This window comes from Trichomycterus rosablanca, chromosome 19, assembly GCF_030014385.1.
Source record: "Trichomycterus rosablanca isolate fTriRos1 chromosome 19, fTriRos1.hap1, whole genome shotgun sequence".
Classification (NCBI taxonomy): Eukaryota; Metazoa; Chordata; class Actinopteri; order Siluriformes; family Trichomycteridae; genus Trichomycterus; species Trichomycterus rosablanca.
Window position 1 is genome coordinate 12,096,965 of NC_086006.1, and position 22,758 is coordinate 12,119,722.

General features: G+C 40.4%; 2 protein-coding genes across 2 annotated transcripts; both read left to right on the forward strand.

Moving 5' to 3' along the window:
• Positions 1-394: 394 nt before the first annotated feature.
• snrpg (small nuclear ribonucleoprotein polypeptide G) lies at positions 395-7,680 on the forward strand. The gene is made up of 4 exons (XM_063015509.1): positions 395-521; positions 959-981; positions 4,922-5,046; positions 7,400-7,680. Exons 1-4 carry the CDS (start codon positions 490-492, stop codon positions 7,448-7,450), a joined length of 231 nt encoding a protein of 76 aa, XP_062871579.1. The 5' UTR covers positions 395-489; the 3' UTR covers positions 7,451-7,680.
• A 1,477-nt stretch (positions 7,681-9,157) lies between these two features.
• Positions 9,158-21,606, forward strand: plpbp (pyridoxal phosphate binding protein). The gene is made up of 8 exons (XM_063015495.1): positions 9,158-9,262; positions 11,230-11,337; positions 11,432-11,467; positions 11,555-11,630; positions 13,410-13,550; positions 17,752-17,894; positions 20,132-20,230; positions 20,896-21,606. Exons 1-8 carry the CDS (start codon positions 9,173-9,175, stop codon positions 21,049-21,051), a joined length of 849 nt encoding a protein of 282 aa, XP_062871565.1. The 5' UTR covers positions 9,158-9,172; the 3' UTR covers positions 21,052-21,606.
• The last annotated feature ends 1,152 nt before the right edge of the window (positions 21,607-22,758 follow it).

Here is a 22,758-nt window from a genome sequence, read left to right on the forward strand (position 1 = left end):
CGTCAGCGGAGTAATACAGTTGTGGTGTGAAAAGGCCGTGCTGTTATCACGAATATCAGCACAGTTAGAGCGCTTCTCAACCAATCAGATTGTAAGGTCGGAACTACCTGTTGTATAAATTACAATAATACACATAAATGTCATAAAAATTAATTCTGATTTAGCAATTTGATAATGCATTTACCTTAATTATTAAAAAGTATCGGTATTGGTATCGGTATCAGCGATACTGGCCCTGTATTTACTTGGTATCGGATCGATACAAAATTTTGCAGTATTGCACACCACTAAAAGAAACCTGAGATTGACGTGATACCAGTCAGCGCAAGTCATTTGCTCGACATCCAGCACGGTAGGTGGCGATGCTGCACATCTTACTTCCGCCTGCTTGTATCCAGTAAGAGGTCCTAACGCGCGTGTTTTTTGTGGAAGACGTGTTTTGTACGATTTTTGTTACAGGCGACTGAACGTTTAGCTACATAAATAAAGATGAGCAAAGCACATCCACCGGAGTTAAAGAAGTAGGTATTCAAAGATACTTTCTATTGGGATCAATAGCTTCCTTTAAAATGCATGTTTACTTTATTTTTAGGTATTCTTTGTCTTTGATGTACCTGGGTAGCTAGTAGCTTTAGCATGTAGACAACTAGTGTTTAATTTAAGCTTAAACTATTCGGATAGTTCTGTGGCCCAACTAAATCGTTGTGTGTATATAAAGCTAACTCATTTACATTTACAGCATTTAGCAGACGCTTTTATCCAAAGCGACTTACACAATGAGCAATTGAGGGTTAAGGGCCTTGCTCAGGGACCCAACAGTGGTGGGGTTTGAACCGGGAACCTTCTGTTTACTAGTCCAGTACCTTAAGCACTGAGCTATCACTGGCCCTTTTTAACTAACTCTGTAATCATCTGGCATATTGTACTGAAAATTAATGTATTAAAATTTATTTTGCAGGTTTATGGACAAGAAACTGTCCCGTGAGTATTCTATGTATTTACAACCCTAAATCAGAAAAAGTTGGGGTGGCATGGAAAAAGCAAATAATAAAAAAACACAGAGTTTCTCACATTTACTTTGACTTTTATCTGATTGCAGACAGGATGAACCTGAGATATTTCATGTTTTATCTGCTCAACTTCATTTCATTTATTAATAAACATCCATTCCTGCATTTCAGGCCTGCAACACATTCCAAAAAAAGTTGGGACAGTAAAGCATTTACCACTTTGTAATGTTGCCATTCCTTTTCATCACACTTGAAAAGACGTTTTAGCACAGAGGAGACCAAGTGATTTAGTGTTTCAGCTTTTATTTTGTCCCATTCTTCCTGCAAACACGTCTTAAGATGTGCAACAGTACGGGGTCGTCATTGTCACATTTTTCCTTTCTAAATTCTCTATTGGGGACAGGTCAGGTCTGCAGACAGGCTAGTCCAGTACCCGTACCCTCTTCTTCTGCAGCCATGCCTTTGTAATGTGTGCAGCATGTGGTTTTGCATCGTCTTGTTGAAAAATGCATGGACGTTTCTGGAAAAGATGAAATCTTGAAGGCGACAATCAGGGGTTAAACAATGAAACTGAAACACCTGGTTTTAGACCACAATAATTTATTAGTATGGTGTAGGGTAGAGATGGGACGATCGATCGGCTATGACTCGGTATCGGCCGATTTTTTATCAAAATATGCTATCGATGATCGGTCGATATTTCCCAAATGTAGCCGATTCGATCGTGTGATATATAAAGACCATGTTAAGTTAACAGCTCAGTGGATTGATCCAGACTTTGAGCTACGAAGCACCAACCATCGCATCAAAATTCATCAATCATCGTACAGAAACCACAGTGAAAGCTCTTCATGACCTAAAATAACATCATTAACGTTGTGCATCATACATACGATGTAATTTTGCTGATTGAAATATTTACTTTAAAAAGATAATTCAGCCCGGTCACATCTGAGTCGATTTTATCAGCACGTTATATAAACTCCTGGTTCACTTTGGTAAATCGTAAGCGGTTCTTACTTGTGATGTAGATGAGAACAGAAAATGTTACAGAGCCAATCAGAGGCAAAAGTTTATTCATTACCAAATTCGTTAGTTCAGGATCATCTGCTGAACTTTTAGGATTATCAGAAAACTTTTAGACGGAACGAGTCTGACTCGGTTACAGATCTGTGGTAATAGCAGTTTAATTAAGCTTTTTAATTAAGCTTTTTAATGTAAAAGAGTCACACAAACTGTTCTGAAGTATCTGGTGTTTATTTAAAACCACGACATTTAATTAATAAAAGTAAACACGGAGCGATAACTGAGAAGAAAAACTTACGCTTCGACTGAAAACGAATCGACTCATGAATCACTTAGCGACACTGAACAAAGCGTCTCTCTTAAAGGCACACACGCGCACACACACACACGCACGCGCTGCTGCGTTTGTCTCCGGTTTATCTTCACTGTGAGGCTCTTTTTAAGTTTTTTTTCAGACTGAACTGGATAACATTAAACCTGCGTGTGTGTGTGGGCATGTCGCCCCCCGCCCGCCCCCGCCCCCCGATCGAAATCGGCTATCGGTCGATCGGAGATCGGAGATCGAAATCGGTGCCAAAAACCCTGATCGGTACATCTCTAGTGTAGGGCCTCCTTTTGCGGCCAATACAGCGTCAATTGGTCTTGGAAATGACATACAAGTCCTGCACAGTGGTCAGAGGGATTTTAAGCCATTCTTCTTGCAGGATAGTGGCCAGGTCACTACGTGATGCTGGTGGAGGAAAACGTTTCCTGACTCGCTTCTCCAAAACACCCCAAAGTGGCTCAATAATATTTAGATCTGGTGACTGTGCAGGCCATGGGAGATGTTCAACTTCACTTTCATGTTCATCAAACCAATCTTTCACCAGTCTTGCTGTGTGTATTGGTGCATTGTCATCCTGATACACGGCACCGCCTTCAGGATACAATGTTTGAACCATTGGATGCACATGGTCCTCCAGAATGGTTTGGTAGTCCTTGGCAGTGACGCACCCATCTAGCACAAGTATTGGGCCAAGGGAATGCCATGATATGGCAGCCCAAACCATCACTGATCCACCCCCATGCTTCACTCTGGGCATGCAACAGTCTGGGTGGTACGCTTCTTTGGGGCTTCTCCACACCGTAACTCTCCCGGATGTGGGGAAAACAGTAAAGGTGGACTCATCAGAGAACAATACATGTTTCACATTGTCCACAGCCCAAGATTTGCGCTCCTTGCACCATTGAAACCGACATTTGGCATTGGCACGAGTGACCAAAGGTTTGGCTATAGCAGCCCGGCCGTGTATATTGACCCTGTGGAGCTCCCGACGGACAGTTCTGGTGGAAACAGGAGAGTTGAGGTGCACATTTAATTCTGCCGTGATTTGGGCAGCCGTGGTTTTATGTTTTATGTTAGCACCCGAACATCCCTTTCAGACAGCTTCCTCTTGCATCCACAGTTAATCCTGTTGGATGTGGTTTGTCCTTCTTGGTGGTATGCTGACATTACCCTGGATACCGTGGCTCTTGATACATCACAAAGACTTGCTGTCTTGGTCACAGATGCGCCAACAAGACGTGCACCAACAATTTGTCCTCTTTTGAACTCTGGTATGTCACCCATAATGTTGTGTGCATTGCAATATTTTGAGCAAAACTGTGCTCTTACCCTGCTAATTGAACCTTCACACTCTGCTCTTACTGGTGCAATGTGCAATTAATGAAGATTGGCCACCAGACTGGTCCAATTTAGCCATGAAACCTCCCACACTAAAATGACAGGTGTTTCAGTTTCATTGTCCAACCCCTGTATGTTGCTCTAAGATCTCAATGTACTTTTCTGTATTAATGCTGCCATCACAGAAGTGTAAATGACCTTTGCCAAGGTCTGGATGGTCCTTGTCATCTTTGGTCCGGAGCAAACGGCGTCTTTTTTTTCTTTTTTTTTTTTTTTCTTTTTTTTTTCTTTTTTCTTCAAAAAAAAAGACCTGGAATGCTGATTCATCTGACCACAATACACGTTTCCACTGTGATCCATCCTAGATGCCTCAGAGCCCTGAGATGTCGACACCGCTTCTGGACATGGTTAACATAAGTCTTCTTTTTTGAAAAGTTAAGTTTTAAGTGGCATTTGTGCATGTAACTCAACTCTGTATTGTAATGCTTGAGAAATGTTGGCTAAAGTAATCCCTCACCCATGTGGTTATATCAGCTATTGCTGAGTTGCGGTTCTTGATGCAGTGCTGTCTGAGGGATCGAATATCACTGGCGTTCAGCTTAAGCTTGCGTCTTTGGCCTTTACGCACTGAAATTCCTCCTGATTCCTTGAATGGTTTAATGATATTATGCACTGTAGAGGGAGAAATATGCAAATCCCTTCCAATCTTTCTTTGAGGTACATTGTTTTTAAACATTTCAATCATTTTCTCATGCATTTGTTGACAAACTGGAGATCCTCTGGTCATCTTTGCTAATCAAAGACTCAGCCTCTCCTGGATGCTGCTTTTGTACCAAACCAAGATTACAATCACCTGTTGACATCACCTGTTTGAAATTACATTATGTAGTTTTTTCACCTCATTACTAGCCCTAAATTGCCCCCGTCCCAACTTTTTTTGGAATGTGTTGCAAGCCTAAAATGCAGGAATAAAGGTTTATTAGTAAATGAAATGAAGTTGACCAAACAAAACATGAAATATCTTGGGTTCAAACTGTCTGCAATCAAATAAAAGTCAAAGTAAATGTAAGGAACACTGCATTTTTTTTATTTTATTTGCATTTTTCATACTGTCCCAACTTTTTCTTTACATTTAGCACCATAGTCACTTACAATTTTATTGTACCGTTTTCTTGCTGTGAAAGAACTTTTAATGCTAATTAAATGTTTTCTTCTTGTTTAGTGAAGCTAAATGGTGGTCGCCATGTACAAGGCATCTTAAGAGGGTTTGACCCGTTTATGAATCTGGTAGTGGATGACAGCACTGAAGTGGCTCCAGGTGGACAGCAGAATACCATTGGCATGGTGGTGAGTAACATCTGGACTTTTAATATCCTAAAATAATTTGTTTATTTAGTTTTGGTTGTAAGTTGCAATATAGCAAAAACAAATTTCTACAGTTAGGCTGCCTGCAACCTCTTGTCATTGTTAATGAAGGTTATGACCTATTCTGTCAGAAACCGCCTAACTGAGGAAATTGTAGAGACCTGCACAACACCTCTGATAAACTATGCCCAACCTGGACCTTGAAAAAGGACATTGAAAGAATTTAAAGCACCAAGAAAGGGTGGCACGGTGGCTAAGTGGGTAGCACTGTTGCCTCACAGCAAGAAGGTCCTGGGTTTGATCCCTAGGTCCTTTCTGTGTGGAGTTTTCATTTTCTACCCGTGTCTGTGTGGCTTTCCTCCGGGTGCTTCGGCTTCAGAAGTCCCCTCCCGCAAGTGAGGTAAATTAGACATACTAAATTGTCCAGGACTGTGTTCGATATAACCTTGTGAACTGATAAATCTTGTGTAATGAGTAACTACCGTTCTTGTCATGAAGGTAACCGAAGTGTAAAACATGACGTTAAAATCGAGAGCACCAAGACTGTAAGCTTCCTAAAGCTGGTCAGCAAATCTCCTAGCTTTAAACTTGAAAGATCGGTCATGACGGTCAATGTGAACACCGTCCTGCCAAACAGAAGTTACATGGCTAGATAAAGACAAGCCACACATGCATTGTAGATTTGCACCTTATTAAGATTAAAACACCCAGAGCCTACCCTGACAACTCACTCTCAAATAGGACCAAATGCAAGTTAATAACCAGAACCCAACCAACAGCAAAGTCCTGAAGAAAAATTAACTTTACAACAACTAAAACTAACTTGCAAGGCATTTCTTGTAACAAGAAATCATTACCTATCACAAGAAATCATTAACCTTAACTATTACCAAAAGCTGTAGCACATTACAACCAAAATAACTCCAGTTCAGTTCGAACTTCTTCGAACCTTTGTGCTTTTTAGAGAACCTGGCCCATATTACCATCAGTTTTTCGAAGGCCAGCATGCGTCAATAACTGTGGGCGTTACGCAACGGAAGTAAAGAGTAGTAACAAGGTGATAGAGCACGTAGATTAACTGCGAGCATTTGTGCTGTTATTACAGATGTTCGTTTTTATGCAAAAAGCATCAAAAGCATTGCAAGTGTTTCATGACACAAATATGTGAAATAATGTGAAGTAATTATCAATATCAAATACAGTGTTTTGTGTTTAGCTGTACTTTCCTCACTGTGTGGTTGTTTTACTTTTAAACTTGTCAAGCAGCTTGGGGTTCTGAGAAACAGGAGGGTCGAAAACACGTGCAAAATAAAGCTTAACGTGGCTTAATGTACTAAAAGAATGACACAGGAACACTAAACTTCTCACATTATTACTGGTTATAAATGCTTTGTACTGCCGAAATTCATTGGTCGTATTAGTACAACAAGCCACGTTAAGTGTTCGTTATTCAAGTCGCTTTTACCACGTCATATCCAACAATTCGTCTCATTGAAGATGCTTTGAATGTCATCGGCAAACTGGCTCAAACTTCAATCAGGTGAACTTGTAAGGAAGGAAGCGCAGCGTCACACTCCTTAGGAAAGAACGGCACAGCAGCACAAAAGTGGTTTTGTCGCTTCTGTTTTTTTCTATTTATTTATGCATTTTCTCCCGTTTTTCTCCTGATTTAGTGTAGTCAATTTGTCTTCCACTGCTGGGGATCCCTGATTGCATTTGAGGAAGGTATATTACCTGCTCACGCCTCCTCCGATCCGTGCATAGTCCTTAGCAGACCATTTCTTATTCACCCATGCACTCTGCACAGGTGCCTCTATCTGATAATCAGGGTCCTTGCACAGCATTTGAATACCCCACCCACATAGTCTGGTCATCCCGCCCTAGCAAAAAACGGTAGCCAATTAGAGTGTGCTGCAGGCACTGCCAATTATGCCCGCTAGATGGCGCCCAGCCGACCGGTGGCAAAGCCGAGTTTTGAACCGAGGAATTCAGAATCTCGGCGCTGATGTGCTAGCAGAATATTTGGACGCTGGTTTTGTCGCTTCTAATGTGAAAGCACCCTAACCTTTACAATTTGACACACACAACTTTGAAACCTCTTCTTTTGGTGGAAACATGCTGAACCGGTTCAAAATCAAGTTCGCCGATGCCCAGGTGGCACAGCTTTTGTCAGCTTTACAGAAAGTCATAACTTTTCTAGAAATAGGTTGTGTAACGAATTTACCAAAACATTAGAATTTCAGAAAATCCATTGGTTGTAAATGCAGCTAATGCTGTGTTGAGAGAATTTTATTGCTTTTTTTTTTACTTAAAAATGTTTTCTCTATATTTTCAGGTCATAAGAGGAAACAGTATAATTATGCTTGAGGCCCTGGAGAGAGTATGAGGAGTATGCTTTTGTCACCCATCCTGTCAGCTCAACCTTGCAGTATATAAGTCATAAAGGTGTAGTTTTTAAACACCTTGAATTGTTAGGTTTTTTTTCTTTTTTAATTAAATGATTTTGAAATGTATTTTGACATTTAAAGACAGAAAACGTGATGATCTGGAAACTGTTTGGATTGTTTTTAAGTCCTCTGATTTTTTTTGTAAAATAAAAGTTTTTCAATGTTAAAATTGAGTATGGTGTGTAACTATTCTAATACAAATGCTGGACTTTTATGTGGAAAAAAATGAAGTTCTACTTTATTCAGATCATTTAATTACTGTTATCTGACGAAAAAAAGGATTTCTGAGGAAACTAACCAGATGAGGTAGCCAGTTGCAGCGTGGGGATAAAACATAACCTGCATTTTATTCTTACTTTACAGTCATGTTCTTGTTCAACCATGTCATATTTCCTGTAAGGTCCCATTTGCTGTCTTCAGGGTTGCTCAGTTTCTCTAGGTGTATAATGGGTGACTCCTTACTGAAGGATTTGGAAATGGAAACAGCCAAAAGGCTCCAAGTGTCTCCTTGCTAAATAATTTTGAAAGAAATAATTGTGTTCCCCTAGCAACAGGTTTATTCCAGAATTAGAACTTGGAAAATCCTAATCATCCATGATCATGAATCATCCTGAATTAAATTAACCAAGTTCTATTCCTTCAACAGAAAAGTCTTAAAAAGATTTATTAGTTAACTCGAAAACAGATAAATTGCTTGAATACAAAGCTTGTGCATAATGGAATTTAAAATAGTAACTCAAGAAGTGGTCATTAATAGTAATTTAAATACTCCTGAGTATGTCATTAATCATTAGCAAGGCTAAATGGTGCACCACCTGTTGATAAAGATACACTGATCAGCCATAACATTAAAACCACCTCCTTGTTTCTACACACACTGTCCATTTTATCAGCTCCACTTACCACATAGAAGCACTTCGTAGTTCTACAATAACTGCCTGTAGTCCATCTATTTCTTTGCATGCTTTGTTAGCCCCCTTTCATGCTGTTCTTCAATGGTCAGGACTCTCCCAGGACTACAGAGTAGGTATTTGGGTGGTGGATCATTCACAGCGGTGACACCTCACTGTCACTGCTGGACTGATAATAGTCCACCAACCAAAAACATCCAGCCAACAGCGCCCAGTGGGCAGCGTCCTGTGACCACTGATGAAGGTCTAGAAGATGACCAACTCAAACAGCAGCAATAGATGAGCGATCGTCTCTGACTTTACATCTACAAGGTGGACCAACTAGGTAGGAGTGTCTAATAGAGTGGACAGTGAGTGGACGCGGTATTTAAAAACTACCACTCAAACCAGCACAACACACACTAACACACCACCATGTCAGTGTCACTGCAGTGCTGAGAATCATCCACCACCTAAATAATACCTACTCTGTGGTGGTCCTTTGGGTGGTCCTGACCATTGAAGAACAGCATGAAAGGGGGCTAACAACGCATGCAGAGAACCAGATGGACTACAGTCAGTAACTGCAGAACTACAAAGTGCTTCAATATGGTTATAACGGTATAATGTTAAGGTTGATCGGTGTATAGCCTCGTGTGTTGTGGTTGGGAATTAAGAAGACCTTTATTTTGACAGCTAAAAACCGGATATGTCCCCTACGCTGAATTGGCGATTCCACTATTGGACACTAAGCAGTCATCCTCACATGTTATGTGGAGAGTAGTGATGTCGGAAGAAGTTGGGAGGAAAGTGCAGGCGGTGGTGGACAGGGTAAATCAGGCGGTTGCCCGACGCCCGAAGGTTGGTCGTTTAGCCAGCATAGCGTGTGAAAATATTAAGACTGTATTACCTTGTTAAATTGATAATGCACGTCCGCATGCAAAGGTCTTAGGTTGGTTGTGTCCGCTGCAATGTGATTTTGCACAGGAGAACGAACCATATTCAGCGTCCTATGTGTAAAGGGTATGTGTTTGTTGACAATGCATGTAAAGGCACAGCAAGGTTTCAGCATAAGGCTTGTTGCATTGTATATCAATTTTCATTTATTATTATACACCGCTTTATCTTGGTCAGGGTCACGGTGGGTCCTGTTCCGCAAGGAACACTGGACGCCATACAGGAATACCCTGAACAGGGCGCCAGGTCAATCCCATTTGCCAGTCATGTCTGTGTAGACGCTCAGTCTTCTATAGATGTGAAAGCTATAGCGCTGGTTGGCTAAAGTAATAAATAGACCGCTGTTCTCCCCGAGCGCGTTTTCGACAAACCTAACGGTAACGACGCCAGGTTAAGCTTTATCCCCCCTATATGTCCTAATATTTCTTACCGTTAAACACAAACTGAAACTTTACACTGCGGTAAAGTTGATTATTTCAAAATTTTTTGACATTTGGCATCCCAGACTCATAATATTGTAAACAAAACAGACAGATTATTCAATCTCACACCGCTGCTGACGAGTTAGGGACCCCGATCAGCCATAACATTAAAACCACCTTGTTTCTACACTCACTGTCCATTTTATCAGCTCCACTTACCATATAGAAGCACTTCGTAGTTCTACAATTACTAACTGTAGTCCATCTGTTTCTCTGCATGCTTTGTTAGCCCCCTTTCATGCTGTTCTTAGCCCCCTTTCATGCTGTTCTTCAATAGTCAGGACCTCCACAGGGCCACCACAGAGCAGGTATTATTTAGGTGGTGGATTATTCTCAGCACTGCAGTGACATTGACATGGTGGTGGTGTGTTAGTGTGTGTTGTACTGGTATGAGTGGATCAGACACAGCAGCGCTGCTGGAGTATAAATACTGGGTCCACTCACTGTATACTCTATTAGAGACTCCTACCTAGTTGGTTCACCTTGTAGATGTAAAGTCAGAGACGATCGCCCATCTATTGCTGCTGTTTGAGTTGGTCATCTTCTAGACCTTCATCAGTGGTCAGAGGACGCTGCCCACGGGGCGCTGTTGGCTGGTTATATTTTTGGTTGGTGGACTATTCTCAGTCTGATCCACTCATAACAGCACAACACACACTAACACACCACCATCATGTCAGTGTCACTGCAGTGCTGAGAATGATCCACCACCTAAATAATACCTGCTCTGTAGTGGTCCTGGGAGAGTCCGGACCATTGAAGAACAGGGTGAAAGCAGGCTAAAAAAGTATGTAGAGAAATTGATGGACTACAGTCAGTAAAGTGCTCCTATATGGTAAGTGGAGCTGATCAAATGGACAGTGAGTGTAGAAACAAGGAGGTGGTTTTAATGTTATGGCTGAGTGTATATTCTATTAACTTAGCTACTTACCTCTAAGCTTAGCGGATAATGTTAGCTTTTTCGGTATGCTAATTAGCAGTGAGGTTTTTGTATAATGAAAAAAAATACATAAAATTTTTATCTTACAAAGGTTGGGTTTGACCTGCACCCCCAATGGCTAGGTCAACTGGTGTGTAAAATCAGTTATATTAAAAATATGCTTCCAGCTGATTGGTAAGATGAGAGGGCCTGTTTGCCAAATAGTTGTTCCTCTGTGCACAAAGCGTGGTCCATAACAGTTTGACAAGTTTGGTGTGGAGGAATATGTGTGGTCATTTATTACCGGGCCGCACAGAAATTTTATAATCTCCTGCCCCCGCCAGTCCGTGAAATTATATCTTATATAAAACCCATCTGTGGTCCAAAACCGATGCTCTAACTCCCATTGTAAAATAATGCTTCTTTTTTAACATCAGTGCCTGACCTTGCAAATCTCTCTTCTCTTGCAGACTTTACCATGTGTCGCACCTCGCTTAGTAGCTGTGAGTAAAACCAAGCCACCAGACATGGTAGTCGAGGCATACAAACACGGGCAACGCAACTTTGGGGAAAACTACGTACGTTTAACTGGCTCTTTTGTATTTCTCTAGATTTGTTCTGTTGGTGCTGTGTGTTAATGTTACTATAAATAGATTTTGCTTTTTCTGATAGGTAAATGAACTTGTGGAGAAAGCCTCTCACCCTCTGGTACTTAGCCCAAATTACATTTGAATAGTCTACATTATGTATAATTTTGTCCTAAAAAATATGCTGTTCTTTGTGACACTTTATTAGATTTTGACATCATGTCCCGAAATTAAATGGCATTTCATTGGACATCTACAGAAGAACAATGTTAATAAGCTCATAGGTAAGCACCTCTATAAAGTGAACTTATAGCTTTATACTACTTCGATATTTGAAAACTACTTTATAAATGTTGTCACTACAAACTTATTGTATATACAGTCATGTGAAAAAGTTAGGACACCCCATGAAAACCTTTGTCTTTTTGAACATATTTAAACATATGAACATTTGAGCTTTATTTGAACAGTACTGAGAGATGGAGCTTATATAACTAAACAAATTTTTTTTTAAAATTACTTCTAAACACAAGTTGTAAAATGTAATCAACAAAAATGGAAAATTATTGTGAGGAAAAAGTTAGGACACCCCCACATTACGACTTAAAATGTCTAAAATTAGAATCTGGTGCACCACATCAGCTGCAATGATTAGACCATCATTAGAGGACATTGGAGTTTTATTTAAACCTCAGACATTAGTTTGGTTTGTTCTTGATTGTGAAAGTGAGTGGTATCACCATGGTGAGATCTAAAGAGCTCTCTGAGGCCTTAAGAAAGAAGGTTGTAGATGCATATGAGTCTGGGAAGGGATTTAAAACGATCTGATCTGATTAGAAATCAGCCATTCCACTGTCCAGAAAATAATTTAGTGGAGAACATTTAACTGCCAACATGGTCAGGTCAGGCCATCCTAGCAAGTTCAGCCCAAGAGCAGACTGCAAGATGTGTAAAGAAATCTCCAATAATCCTACAATGTCATCACGGGACCTACAGCTAGCTCTTGCCACAGTTGATGTCAAGGTACATGCATTTACCATCAGAAAGAGACTGCACAAGTTTGATTTTCATGGGAGGTGTGCAGGGAGGAAACCCTTGCTGTCAAAAAAAAAACATCAGGGCAAGACTAAAGTTTACCAGAGAACACCTAGACAAAGACCAGGACTTCTGGAACAATGTGCCTTGGACAGATGAATCCAAAGTTGAATAATTTAAACACAGTAATAGAAGACATGTTTGACACAAACCAAACACAGCATTTGAGCACGAGAACCTCAAACCAACTCTGAAGCATGAAGGTGGAAATGTCATGGTTTGGAGCTGCTTTGCAGCAGCAGGGTCTGGCCAGCTCTCCATTATAGAATCCACAATGAATGCTTCGCTGTATCAGAGGGTGCTTGAGGAAAATGTAAGACCATCTGTCCAAAAACTAAAGTGGAAGCGGAGGTGGACCACGCAGCATGACAACGACCCAATACATTCCAGTAAATCCACAAAGTAATGGCTCAAAAGAAAGAAATGGAGAGTTCTGAAATGACCAAGCCAAAGCCCGGATCTTAATCCTATTGAGATGCTGTGGGGTGATTTGAAACAGGCTGTACATGCAAGAAACCCCTCAAACCTCACACAGCTGAAGAAATTCTGCATGGATGAGTGGGAAAAACTTTCTCCCAGTCGATGTCAGAGACGGTAGATGGTTATAGGAAATGTCTAATTGAGGTTATTTCAGCCAAAGGGGGAAACACCAGCTATTAGGACATAGGGTGTCCTAACTTTTTCCTCACAATACATTTCCATTTTTGTTCATTACATTTCACAACTTGTGTTTAAAAGTAAGTTTTTCAGTTGTATTTGTTTAGTTATATAAGCTTCATCTCTCAATACTGTTCAAATGAAGCTCAAATGCCCATATGTTTAAATATGTTCAAAAAGACAAAGGTTCTCATGGGGTGTCCTAACGTTTTCACATGACTGTATATTCCATTTACTTATCATCATTTTAAGCAGGATTGTGTTTTGCTTTTAGTGTGTTTAAGTTAATTCCTTTTTGAGTTGGCTCATAGGTGTTCCAAACCTCTACATGGTGGAGACAATTGAATCAGTGAAACTGGCTGACAAAGTTAACAGCTCCTGGCAGAAGTTAAGATCATCCAATGCTCAAAGACTAAAGATTATGATTCAGATTAACACAAGTGGAGAGGAAAGTAAGTGTTAACTGTAATACTGTGTTGATATATTGTAGTGTAGTAAAATATATATTTGTCCCCTTTATGGTTTCTTCTATTTTTGCATTAGCGGCGTACTAGTTTTGGATCTTGAAACTTCTTCTTATTCGTGTGTGTGTGTGTGTGTGTGTGTGTGTGTGTGTGTGTGTGTGTGTGTGTGTCAAGCATTGGTCAAAACATGAAGGGCATTTTTTTACATGCACATTTGTTAAAACTAAATTATGTAACAACGGTCAGTGGGAACAAAAAAGAAACCAAAATAATCAACCCACTAGGATTCAAAAACACGCTGAAGATCAAAATAAATATAACAGGCTGATCCAATTTGTGTTCATTTTATCCCAGCAACTCATGTGACTCAGTAGTGTGTATGACCCTCATGTGCCTGCATTTTCTACAGTGTCTGGTCATGCTCCTAATGTGATTGTGAATCCAAGTAATCAAAAGATACAGACTTTTAATTGATTATTTTAAGTATTAGAAAGTGAAAGTCAACTCCAAAAAAATTATCACCCCCTTATCCGAACCTAATACACCGATCTGGCATAACATTATGCCCACCTCCTTGTTTCTACACACACTGTCCATTTTATCAGCTCCACTTACCATATAGAAGCACTTTGTAGTTCTACAATTACTAACTGTAGTCCATCCATTTCTCTACATACTTGTTTAACATTCTTTCACCCTGTTCTTCAATGGTCAGGACCCACACAGGACCACCACAGAGCAGGTATTATTTGGGTGTTGGATCATTCTCAGCACTACAGTGACACTAACTTGGTGGTGGTGTGTTAGTGTGTGTTGGGCTGGTATGAGTGGATAAGACACAGCAGTGCTGATGGAGTTTTTAAACACCTCACTGTCACTGCTGGACTAAGAATAGTCCACCAACCAAAAAAAATCAAGTGAACAGTGCCCCGTGGGAAGCGTCCTGTGACCACTGATGAAGGTCTAGCAGATGAACAACTCAAACAGCAGCAATAGATGAGCGATCATCTCTGACCTTACATCTACAAGGTGGACCAACTAGGTAGGAGTGTCTAATAGAGTGGACAGTCAGTGTCACTGCAGTGCTGAGAATGATCCACCACCTAAACAAATAAACAACCTGCTCTGTGGGGGTCCTGACCATTGAAGAACAGGGTGAAAGCAGGCTAAAAAGGAATGCAGAGAAACAGATGGACTACAGTCAGTAATTGCAGAACTACAAAGTGCTTCTATATGGTAAGTGGAACTAGTAAAATGGACAGTGTGTGTAGAAACCAGGAGGTGGTTTTAATGTTATGGCTGATTGGTGTAACTCTATGTTTCACGTTGTTGTTACAATAAATCGCTCCCAAATGCTTTTGATAACTACTTATTTGCATTGCTCTGAAGCACTCTTTTATACAGAATTAATTTAGTTTGATTGGATTACTTTAATTAGCTGTTGGCTGTTGAGTGGGGCTTTGCAATATAAACTAAAATGCTGTATTGAATAAAACTGCAGGATATCACAAACGTATTTAGATGGAGTAATTAAATTGTTATTGCTGTGAAATCAACCAAAAAAATTATAAAGGGCACATTTTAATGAAATAACAAAAACACTTTTTGGAGCATGTATGACTTGTGAGTCAGTCTTCAGAACAGTGTGTCATGCTGGACTTGTGCACTTATTGGGGTTGGGTATATTTGATGGTATTTCTCTCGAAGTAGAAACGCAGCAAGAGGTGGTAAAATAAATAATCAAAGAAGTCAAAACATTGCCAGAATTCCCATCGTTTATTTTTTTTTTGATGTCTCTTTTACAGAACACACACACTCACCCTCTTCTCCATTCTTTTAACTAGAATTACATAAACAGCTAAACAATCATTAGCCTTAACTGCCCCACAGCCAATTGCTCCTCAAACCTAATTACCACAACAGCTAAACAATCTCTTATCCTCAACCACCCCACAGCCAATTATACCTTAACCCTAATCAGTCTCAACTACCTCACAGCCATACCCATCAACCGAAATTACTCTCCACAGCCCCTCGACAACTACCCCATAACAATAGCCTTCATCCAAAACTACCTCAACTAACCAAAACTACCCCAACAGCTAAATCCTCAGCCTCTTCCACATTACAGCCAATTACTTCATAGCCACAATTACCAAAACAGCTAAATACAACCAATTATCACTGGTCCGAAGAAAAGTATTTGTACCCCCACCAAATATGTGCCTGCACACACACATAATCACATATAGCAGCAAAAGTATACACACTTCTCCCCCCACATGCTATTTGCATAGACCCTAGCAACCACCTGAAACACATTAGCAACCAACTAGCAACAGCTTAGTAACCCCAGTACACTTTGGCAACCACCTAGTTATAAAGGGCCACATTCACATGAGAAGCGAAAAAAAAAAAACGCTTTTGCATTGACTGTGACATTGTTTCCTATGGAGTGTGGAGGTGCCGTTTAGTGCACGTCCCTGAGCGGACTTTTGCCACTCACCTCACTTTTGGGCTCACCTGATTGAACTTTGACCAAGTTTGCTGCTGACCTTTTTAAAGCACCTCTTATGAGATGAACTGTTTGATATGACGTGGTAAAGGGGACTCAGGCAGTATGAACAATGCTTAATGTGAACAAAACTTAATGCGACTAATTGTACAAAAACTTACTTATGACCAGTAACAATTAAGAAAAGTTTAGAGTTCCTATGTTGTTCTTTTGGTACATTAAGTCATGTTGTGCTTTTTTTACGTTGTGTTTTAGACTCTCCCAGAGAAGCTCATTCTCATTTTTTCTCAGCACTCTATACCAGGGGTGTCGAACATATTTTCACCAAGGGCAACATCTGCATTATGGTGAATCTGCCGCCCACTACATCTGTCAGTAGTGGATTTAAACATAGACTGTATAAATCCAGTAAAATGCGACTGCACATGTCATGGGGGCGCATTCTACTGTATCTCTTTAGTTAGTGTGGGGGTGGTGCAAGCAATAGAGGAAATGCATTTAATTTGGGAAACAAGTAGATTAGGAGAAATAGAGGCCAAACATGGCTGAATTTTCTTCCATTGTAAAGAGGGTGAGAAAATATACGCTGATCAGCCATTTCCCCACTGTGGGACTAATAAAGGATTATCTTATCTTATAACATTAAAACCAACTCCTTGTCCATTTTGTCAGCTACACTTACCATATAGAAGCACCTTGTAGTTCTAAAATTACTTACTGTAGTTCATCTGTTTCTCTGCATGCTTTTTTAGCCTGCTTTTCCCCTGTTTTTCAATGGTCAGGACCACCACATGACCACCACAGAGCAGGTATTATTTAGGTGGTGGATCATTCTCAGCACAGCAGTGACAATGACATGGTGGTGGTGTGTTAGTGTGTGTTGTGCTGGTATGAGTGGATCAGACACAGCAGCGCTGCTGGAGTTTTTAAATACCATGTCCACTTACTGTCCACTCTATTAGACACTCCTGCCTAGTTGGTCCACCTTGTAGATGTAAAGTCAGAGACGATCGCTCATCTATTGCTGCTGTTTGAGTTGGTCATCTTCTAGACCTTCATCAGTGGTCACAGGATGATTCCCACAGGGTGCTGTTGGCTGGATATTTTTGGTTGGTGGACTATTCTCAGTCCAGCAGTGAAAGTGAAGTGTTTAAAAACTCCATTAGCACTTCTGTGTCTGATCCACTCATACCAGCACAACACACACTAAAACACCACCACCATGTCAGTGTCACTGCAGTGCTGAGAATGACCCACCACCCAAATAATACCTACTCTGTAGTGGTCCTGACCATTGAAGAAGAGCATGAAAGGGGACTAACAAAGTATGCAGAGAAACAGATGAACTACAGTCAGTAATTGTAGACCTACAAAGTGCTTCTATATGGTAAGTGGAGCTGATAAAATGGACAGTGAGTGTAGAAACAAGGAGGTGATTTTAATGTTATGGCTGATCAGTGTATGTTACTACATCAACATTACTTTGGCTAGGGTTTCCCTCTTAACTGGTTATAAACATTCACTTGTCTGAATGGGTTTTGTAAAATCCCAGGGTTACTTTTTGTCATGAGCTTTAAGACTGTATATAATATGCTTTATTTTTCTGAAAGACCTATAACAATTGGTGTTGGGAATTTATTATTAACTTAAAATGTTCTCTTTATGCCCTAATAGGTAAACATGGCCTGAATCCTGATGAGACAGTCAGTACAGTCAAGCACATTATATCTAACTGCCCTGCCTTGGCCTTTGCTGGACTTATGACTGTTGGCCGATATGGTTATGACCTTACTGAAGGCCCTAATCCAGACTTCCAGGTAAATTTTAACTGGGTACCAGTGTATAGGGAACAAACATTCTTTTGATTTTGTTGGTGTTTTTGCCCAGTCAGGCTTAGTTCAGGCCACTGGAAATTCACCACATCATATATCATAAAAACCACACAGTTAAAGCATATAATTTATACACAAATCAGCCATAACATTAAAACCACCTTCTTGTTTCTACACTCACTGTCCATTTTATCAGCTCCACCTACCATATAGGAGCACTGTAGTTCTACAATTACTGACTGTAGTCTATCTGTTTCTCTACGTGCTTTGTTAACCCCCTTTCATGCTGTTCTTCAATGGTCAGGACTCTCCCAGGACCATCACAGAGCAGGTATTATTTGGGTGGTGGATCATTCTCAGCACTGCAGTAACACTGACATGGTGGTGGTGTGTTAGTGTGTGTTGTGTTGGTATGAATGGATCAGACACAGCAATGCTGCTGGCATTTTTAAATACCATGTCCACTCACTGTCCACTCTTATTAGACACTCCTACCTAGTTGGTCCACCTTGTAGATGTAAAGTCAGAGACGATCGCTCATCTATTGCTGCTGTTTGAGTTGGTCATCTTCTAGACCTTCATCAGTGGTCACAGGACACTGCCCACGGGGCGCTGTTGGCTGGATATTTTTGGTTGGTGGACTATTCTTATACATACTTTACCTGCTTTCACCCTGTTCTTCAATGATCAGGACTCCCACATGACCACCACAGAGCAGGTATTATTTAGGTGATGGATCATTTTCAGCACAGCAGTGACAATGACATGGTGGTGGTGTGTGAGTGTGTGTTGTGCTGGTATGAGTGGATCAGACACAGCAGCGCTGCTGGAGTTTTTAAATACCGTGTCCACTCACTGTCCACTCTATTAGACACTCCTACCTAGTTGGTCCACCTTGTAGATGTAAAGTCAGAGACGATCGCTCATCTATTGCTGCTGTTTGAGTTGGTCATCTTCTAGACCTTCATCAGTGGTCACAGGACACTGCCCACGGGGCGCTGTTGGCTGGATATTTTTGGTTGGTGGACTATTCTTATACATACTTTACCTGCTTTCACCCTGTTCTTCAATGATCAGGACTCCCACATGACCACCACAGAGCAGGTATTATTTAGGTGATGGATCATTTTCAGCACAGCAGTGACAATGACATGGTGGTGGTGTGTGAGTGTGTGTTGTGCTGGTATGAGTGGATCAGACACAGCAGCGCTGCTGGAGTTTTTAAATACCGTGTCCACTCACTGTCCACTCTATTAGACACTCCTACCTAGTTGGTCCACCTTGTAGATGTAAAGTCAGAGACGATCGCTCATCTATTGCTGCTGTTTGAGTTGGTCATCTTCTAGTGGTCACAGGACGCTGCCCACGGGGCGCTGTTGGCTGAATATTTTTGGTTGGTGGACTATTCTCAGTCCAGTAGTAACAGTGAGGTTTTTAAAAACTCCATCAGCGTTGCTGTGTCTTATCCACTCATACCAGCACAACACACACTAACACACCACCACCATGTCATTGTCACTGCAGTGCTGAGGATGACCTACCACCCAAATAATACCTACTCTGTAGTGGTCCTGGGAGAGTCCTGACCATTGAAGAACAGCATAAAAGGGGGCTAACAAAGCATGCAGAGAAACAGATGGACTACAGTCAGTAATTGTAGAACTTCAAAGTGCTTCTGTATGGTAAGTGGAGCTGATAAAATGGACAGTGTGTAGAAACAAGGAGGTGGTTTTAATGTTATGGCTGATCAGTGTACATCTTTTCATTGTGTTATGTATGGTAGATGGTGAAATACCTACATTGTTGGCAATCTTTTGTTGAGAAATTGAGATGTTTGGCACAAAGTAGTGAGCTTCAGTCCAGCTTTGCAAAGCCTGAGCCTTGAGCGGATCCTCCTATTAAACCCAGCCATGATACCTTCACCTATTACTAATTTACCTGTTTACTGTAAAGTGCTTCAAAGCAAATATACACAAATTTTGAATTTGATGCTTGCACTACAAGATTGTTAGAGGTAAAATTAAAATGAAGAGGCAATGGGTGAGAAGTTTATAAGTTGGTCAGCCAAAATATTAGAAGTAATTTTGTCATTTGTACTTTTGTCAGTTAAATGAAGTCTCAAGACAAATCATTATCAGATTCTTGTTTTTGTCACATTTTACAAAATGTCCCTACTACTGGGCTTAAAAAGCTATGAATTTACAGAAACATTTTTTGTGTAGATGCTGCTAAAATGTCGTGAAGAGGTTTGTGAGAATCTGACTCTTTCAGTGGAACAGATTGAGCTCAGCATGGGCATGTCCACAGACTTTGAACATGCAGTAAGTTTTTCCTTCTATCTGATTCATTGTACCTAAAATGTTTACTTTTACTACTATAGCAGTAGTGAAATTCAAATACGCTGATCAGTCATAACATTATGACCACATTTGTAATTTTGTGTTGGTCCTCCTTTTGCTGCCAAAACAGCCCTGCAACTGTGATGCACTGTGTATTCTGACACCTTTCTATCAGAACCAGCATTAACTTCTTCAGCAGTTTGAGCTACAGTAGCTCGTCTGTTGGATTGAACCACACGGGCCAGCCTTCACTCCCTACGTGCATCAATGAGCCTTGGCCACCTTGACCACTTTTGATAGATACTGACCACTGCAGACCAGAAACACCCCACAAGAGCTGCAGTTTTGGAGATGCTCTGACCCAGTCGTCTAGCCATCACAATTTGGCCCTTGTCAAACTCGCTCAAATCCTTACGCTTGTCCATTTTTCCTGCTTCTAACACATCAACTTTAAGGAATATTCACATGCTGCCTAATATATCCCACCCACTAACAGGTGCCGTGATGAAGAAATAATCAGTGTTATTCACTTCATCTGTCAATGGTCATTATGTTATGTGTACACTGTGATTCGAAACAATGATTTAATGGCACGATGTGAATATTTCATTATAACACTTTTATACACCGTATGTTGTTTTTTTTAGATTGAGGTTGGCTCCACTAATGTCCGTGTTGGAAGCACTATTTTTGGAACTCGGGAATATCCAGTCACTCCGAATCCCAGCCCTGAAAAGAAGCCAAAAGTTGCATCTGAGGAAGCAGTGAAAAAGATGGAATGTCTTACAGTGAAAGAGCATTAAATGACTGTACACATCATATCCACAGGGTTTAAAAAGGCATTTGAGCAGTTGAAAACATTGTTTAAATGGTTCTCATAAACTGTAAAGATGAACGAAGGTAAGAATAATTTGAAATACACAGTATACAAATGTAACCATTTCCCCCTCACATATATGTCTTAACTAAATTCTTGCTAGTTTTTTTCTGCATCCATTTCATTAAATCAATACATTTTTGGTGACTTGATATATAATTATACTTAAAATTTTGTCAGATTGTAACTTTTCAGTTGCTTAGTTGTTAGCACATTATGCTTATGTTTGTGGATTGCAGTACTAACTCAGTGTTTTCTGTTAGTAGTCCACTCTCTTTTTAAGACATAAGACATAAAAAGAAAGGTGTTGCACACAGTATTGTCTTTAATATGTGTAACTATGTTGCTGTGAAAGTTGTGTAAATCGACCTGAAATTGACTATATTAAAAATCTGTAATTTTATCTTCAGTACCTAAAGCAAGTAAAGTACTAACTCTTTTCATTTTAAAAATGTCAGTGCTAAATCATTTTTTAATCAAAATGGTTGTATATCCTTTTTGACATTTACAATAATGAATAAAATCAGTTATATTTCTCTGAAAAGTTAATTTTTTAAAAATATTTTTTCTGCCATCTGTCAGTTGTACATAGTCGATGTCTGCTTTTGAAGAACCATCTTATAGACAAAACACAAACAACACTGATCAGCCATAACATTAAAACCACCTCCTTGGTTCTACACTCACTGTCTATTTTATCAGCTCCACTTACCATATAGAAGCACTTTATAGTTCTACAATTACTTATTGTAGTCTATCTGTTTCTCTGCATGCTTGTTTAACCTGCTTTCACCCTGTTCTTCAATGGTCAGGACCCCCACAGGACCACCATAGAGCAGGTATAATTTAGGTGGTGGATTATTCTCAGCACTGCAGTGACCTGACATGGTGGTAGTGTGTTAGTGTGTGTTGTGCTGGTATGAGTGGATCAGACACAGCAGCATTGCTGGAGTTTTTAAATACCGTGTCCACTCATTGTCCACTCTGTTAGACACTCCTACCTAGTTGGTCCACCTTGTAGATGTAAAGTCAGAGACGATCGCTCATCTATTGCTGCTGTTTGAGTTGGTCATCTTCTAGACCTTCATCAGTGGTCACAGGATGCTGCCTACGAGGGGCTGTTGGCTGGATATTTTTGGTTGGTGGACTATTCTCAGTCCAGCAGAGACAGTGAGAGTTTAAAAACTTCTTCAGCACTGCTGTGTCTGATCACTTCATACCAGTACAACACACACTAACACACCACCACCATGTCAGTGTCACTGCAGTGCTGAGAATAATCCACCACCCAAATAATACCTGCTCTGTAGTGGGTCCTGACCATTGAAGAACAGCATGAAAGGCGGCTAACAAAGCATGCAAAGAAACAGATGGACTACCGTCAGGTATTGTAGAACTACAAAGTGCTTCTATATGGTAAGTGGAGCTGATAAAATGGACAGTGTGTGTAGAAACGAGGAGGTGGTTTTAATGTTATGGCTGATCAGTGTATATTTTATCTTTAGCCACTTTACCTTGAAAAGGGATGCCCTGGGTTTGGAGTTTATTTTGGAAACAGTGGGTGCAAGGCAGTAATTTATGTCAAGACAACACACACATAGCAGAATGGAAACAATTAACCAAACAATGCTTT

Excerpts from the sequence above, each read along its gene's own strand:
- plpbp (XM_063015495.1), top strand. The coding sequence starts at position 9,173 with ATGTGGAGAGTAGTGATGTCGGAAGAAGTTGGGAGGAAAGTGCAGGCG. Across the intron at positions 9,263-11,229 it reads CGGTTGCCCGACGCCCGAAG|ACTTTACCATGTGTCGCACC; the intron begins GTTGGTCGTTTA and ends CTTCTCTTGCAG. Across the intron at positions 17,895-20,131 it reads GCCCTAATCCAGACTTCCAG|ATGCTGCTAAAATGTCGTGA; the intron begins GTAAATTTTAAC and ends TTTTTTGTGTAG.
- snrpg (XM_063015509.1), top strand. The coding sequence starts at position 490 with ATGAGCAAAGCACATCCACCGGAGTTAAAGAA. Across the intron at positions 522-958 it reads CATCCACCGGAGTTAAAGAA|GTTTATGGACAAGAAACTGT; the intron begins GTAGGTATTCAA and ends TTTATTTTGCAG. Across the intron at positions 5,047-7,399 it reads AGAATACCATTGGCATGGTG|GTCATAAGAGGAAACAGTAT; the intron begins GTGAGTAACATC and ends CTATATTTTCAG.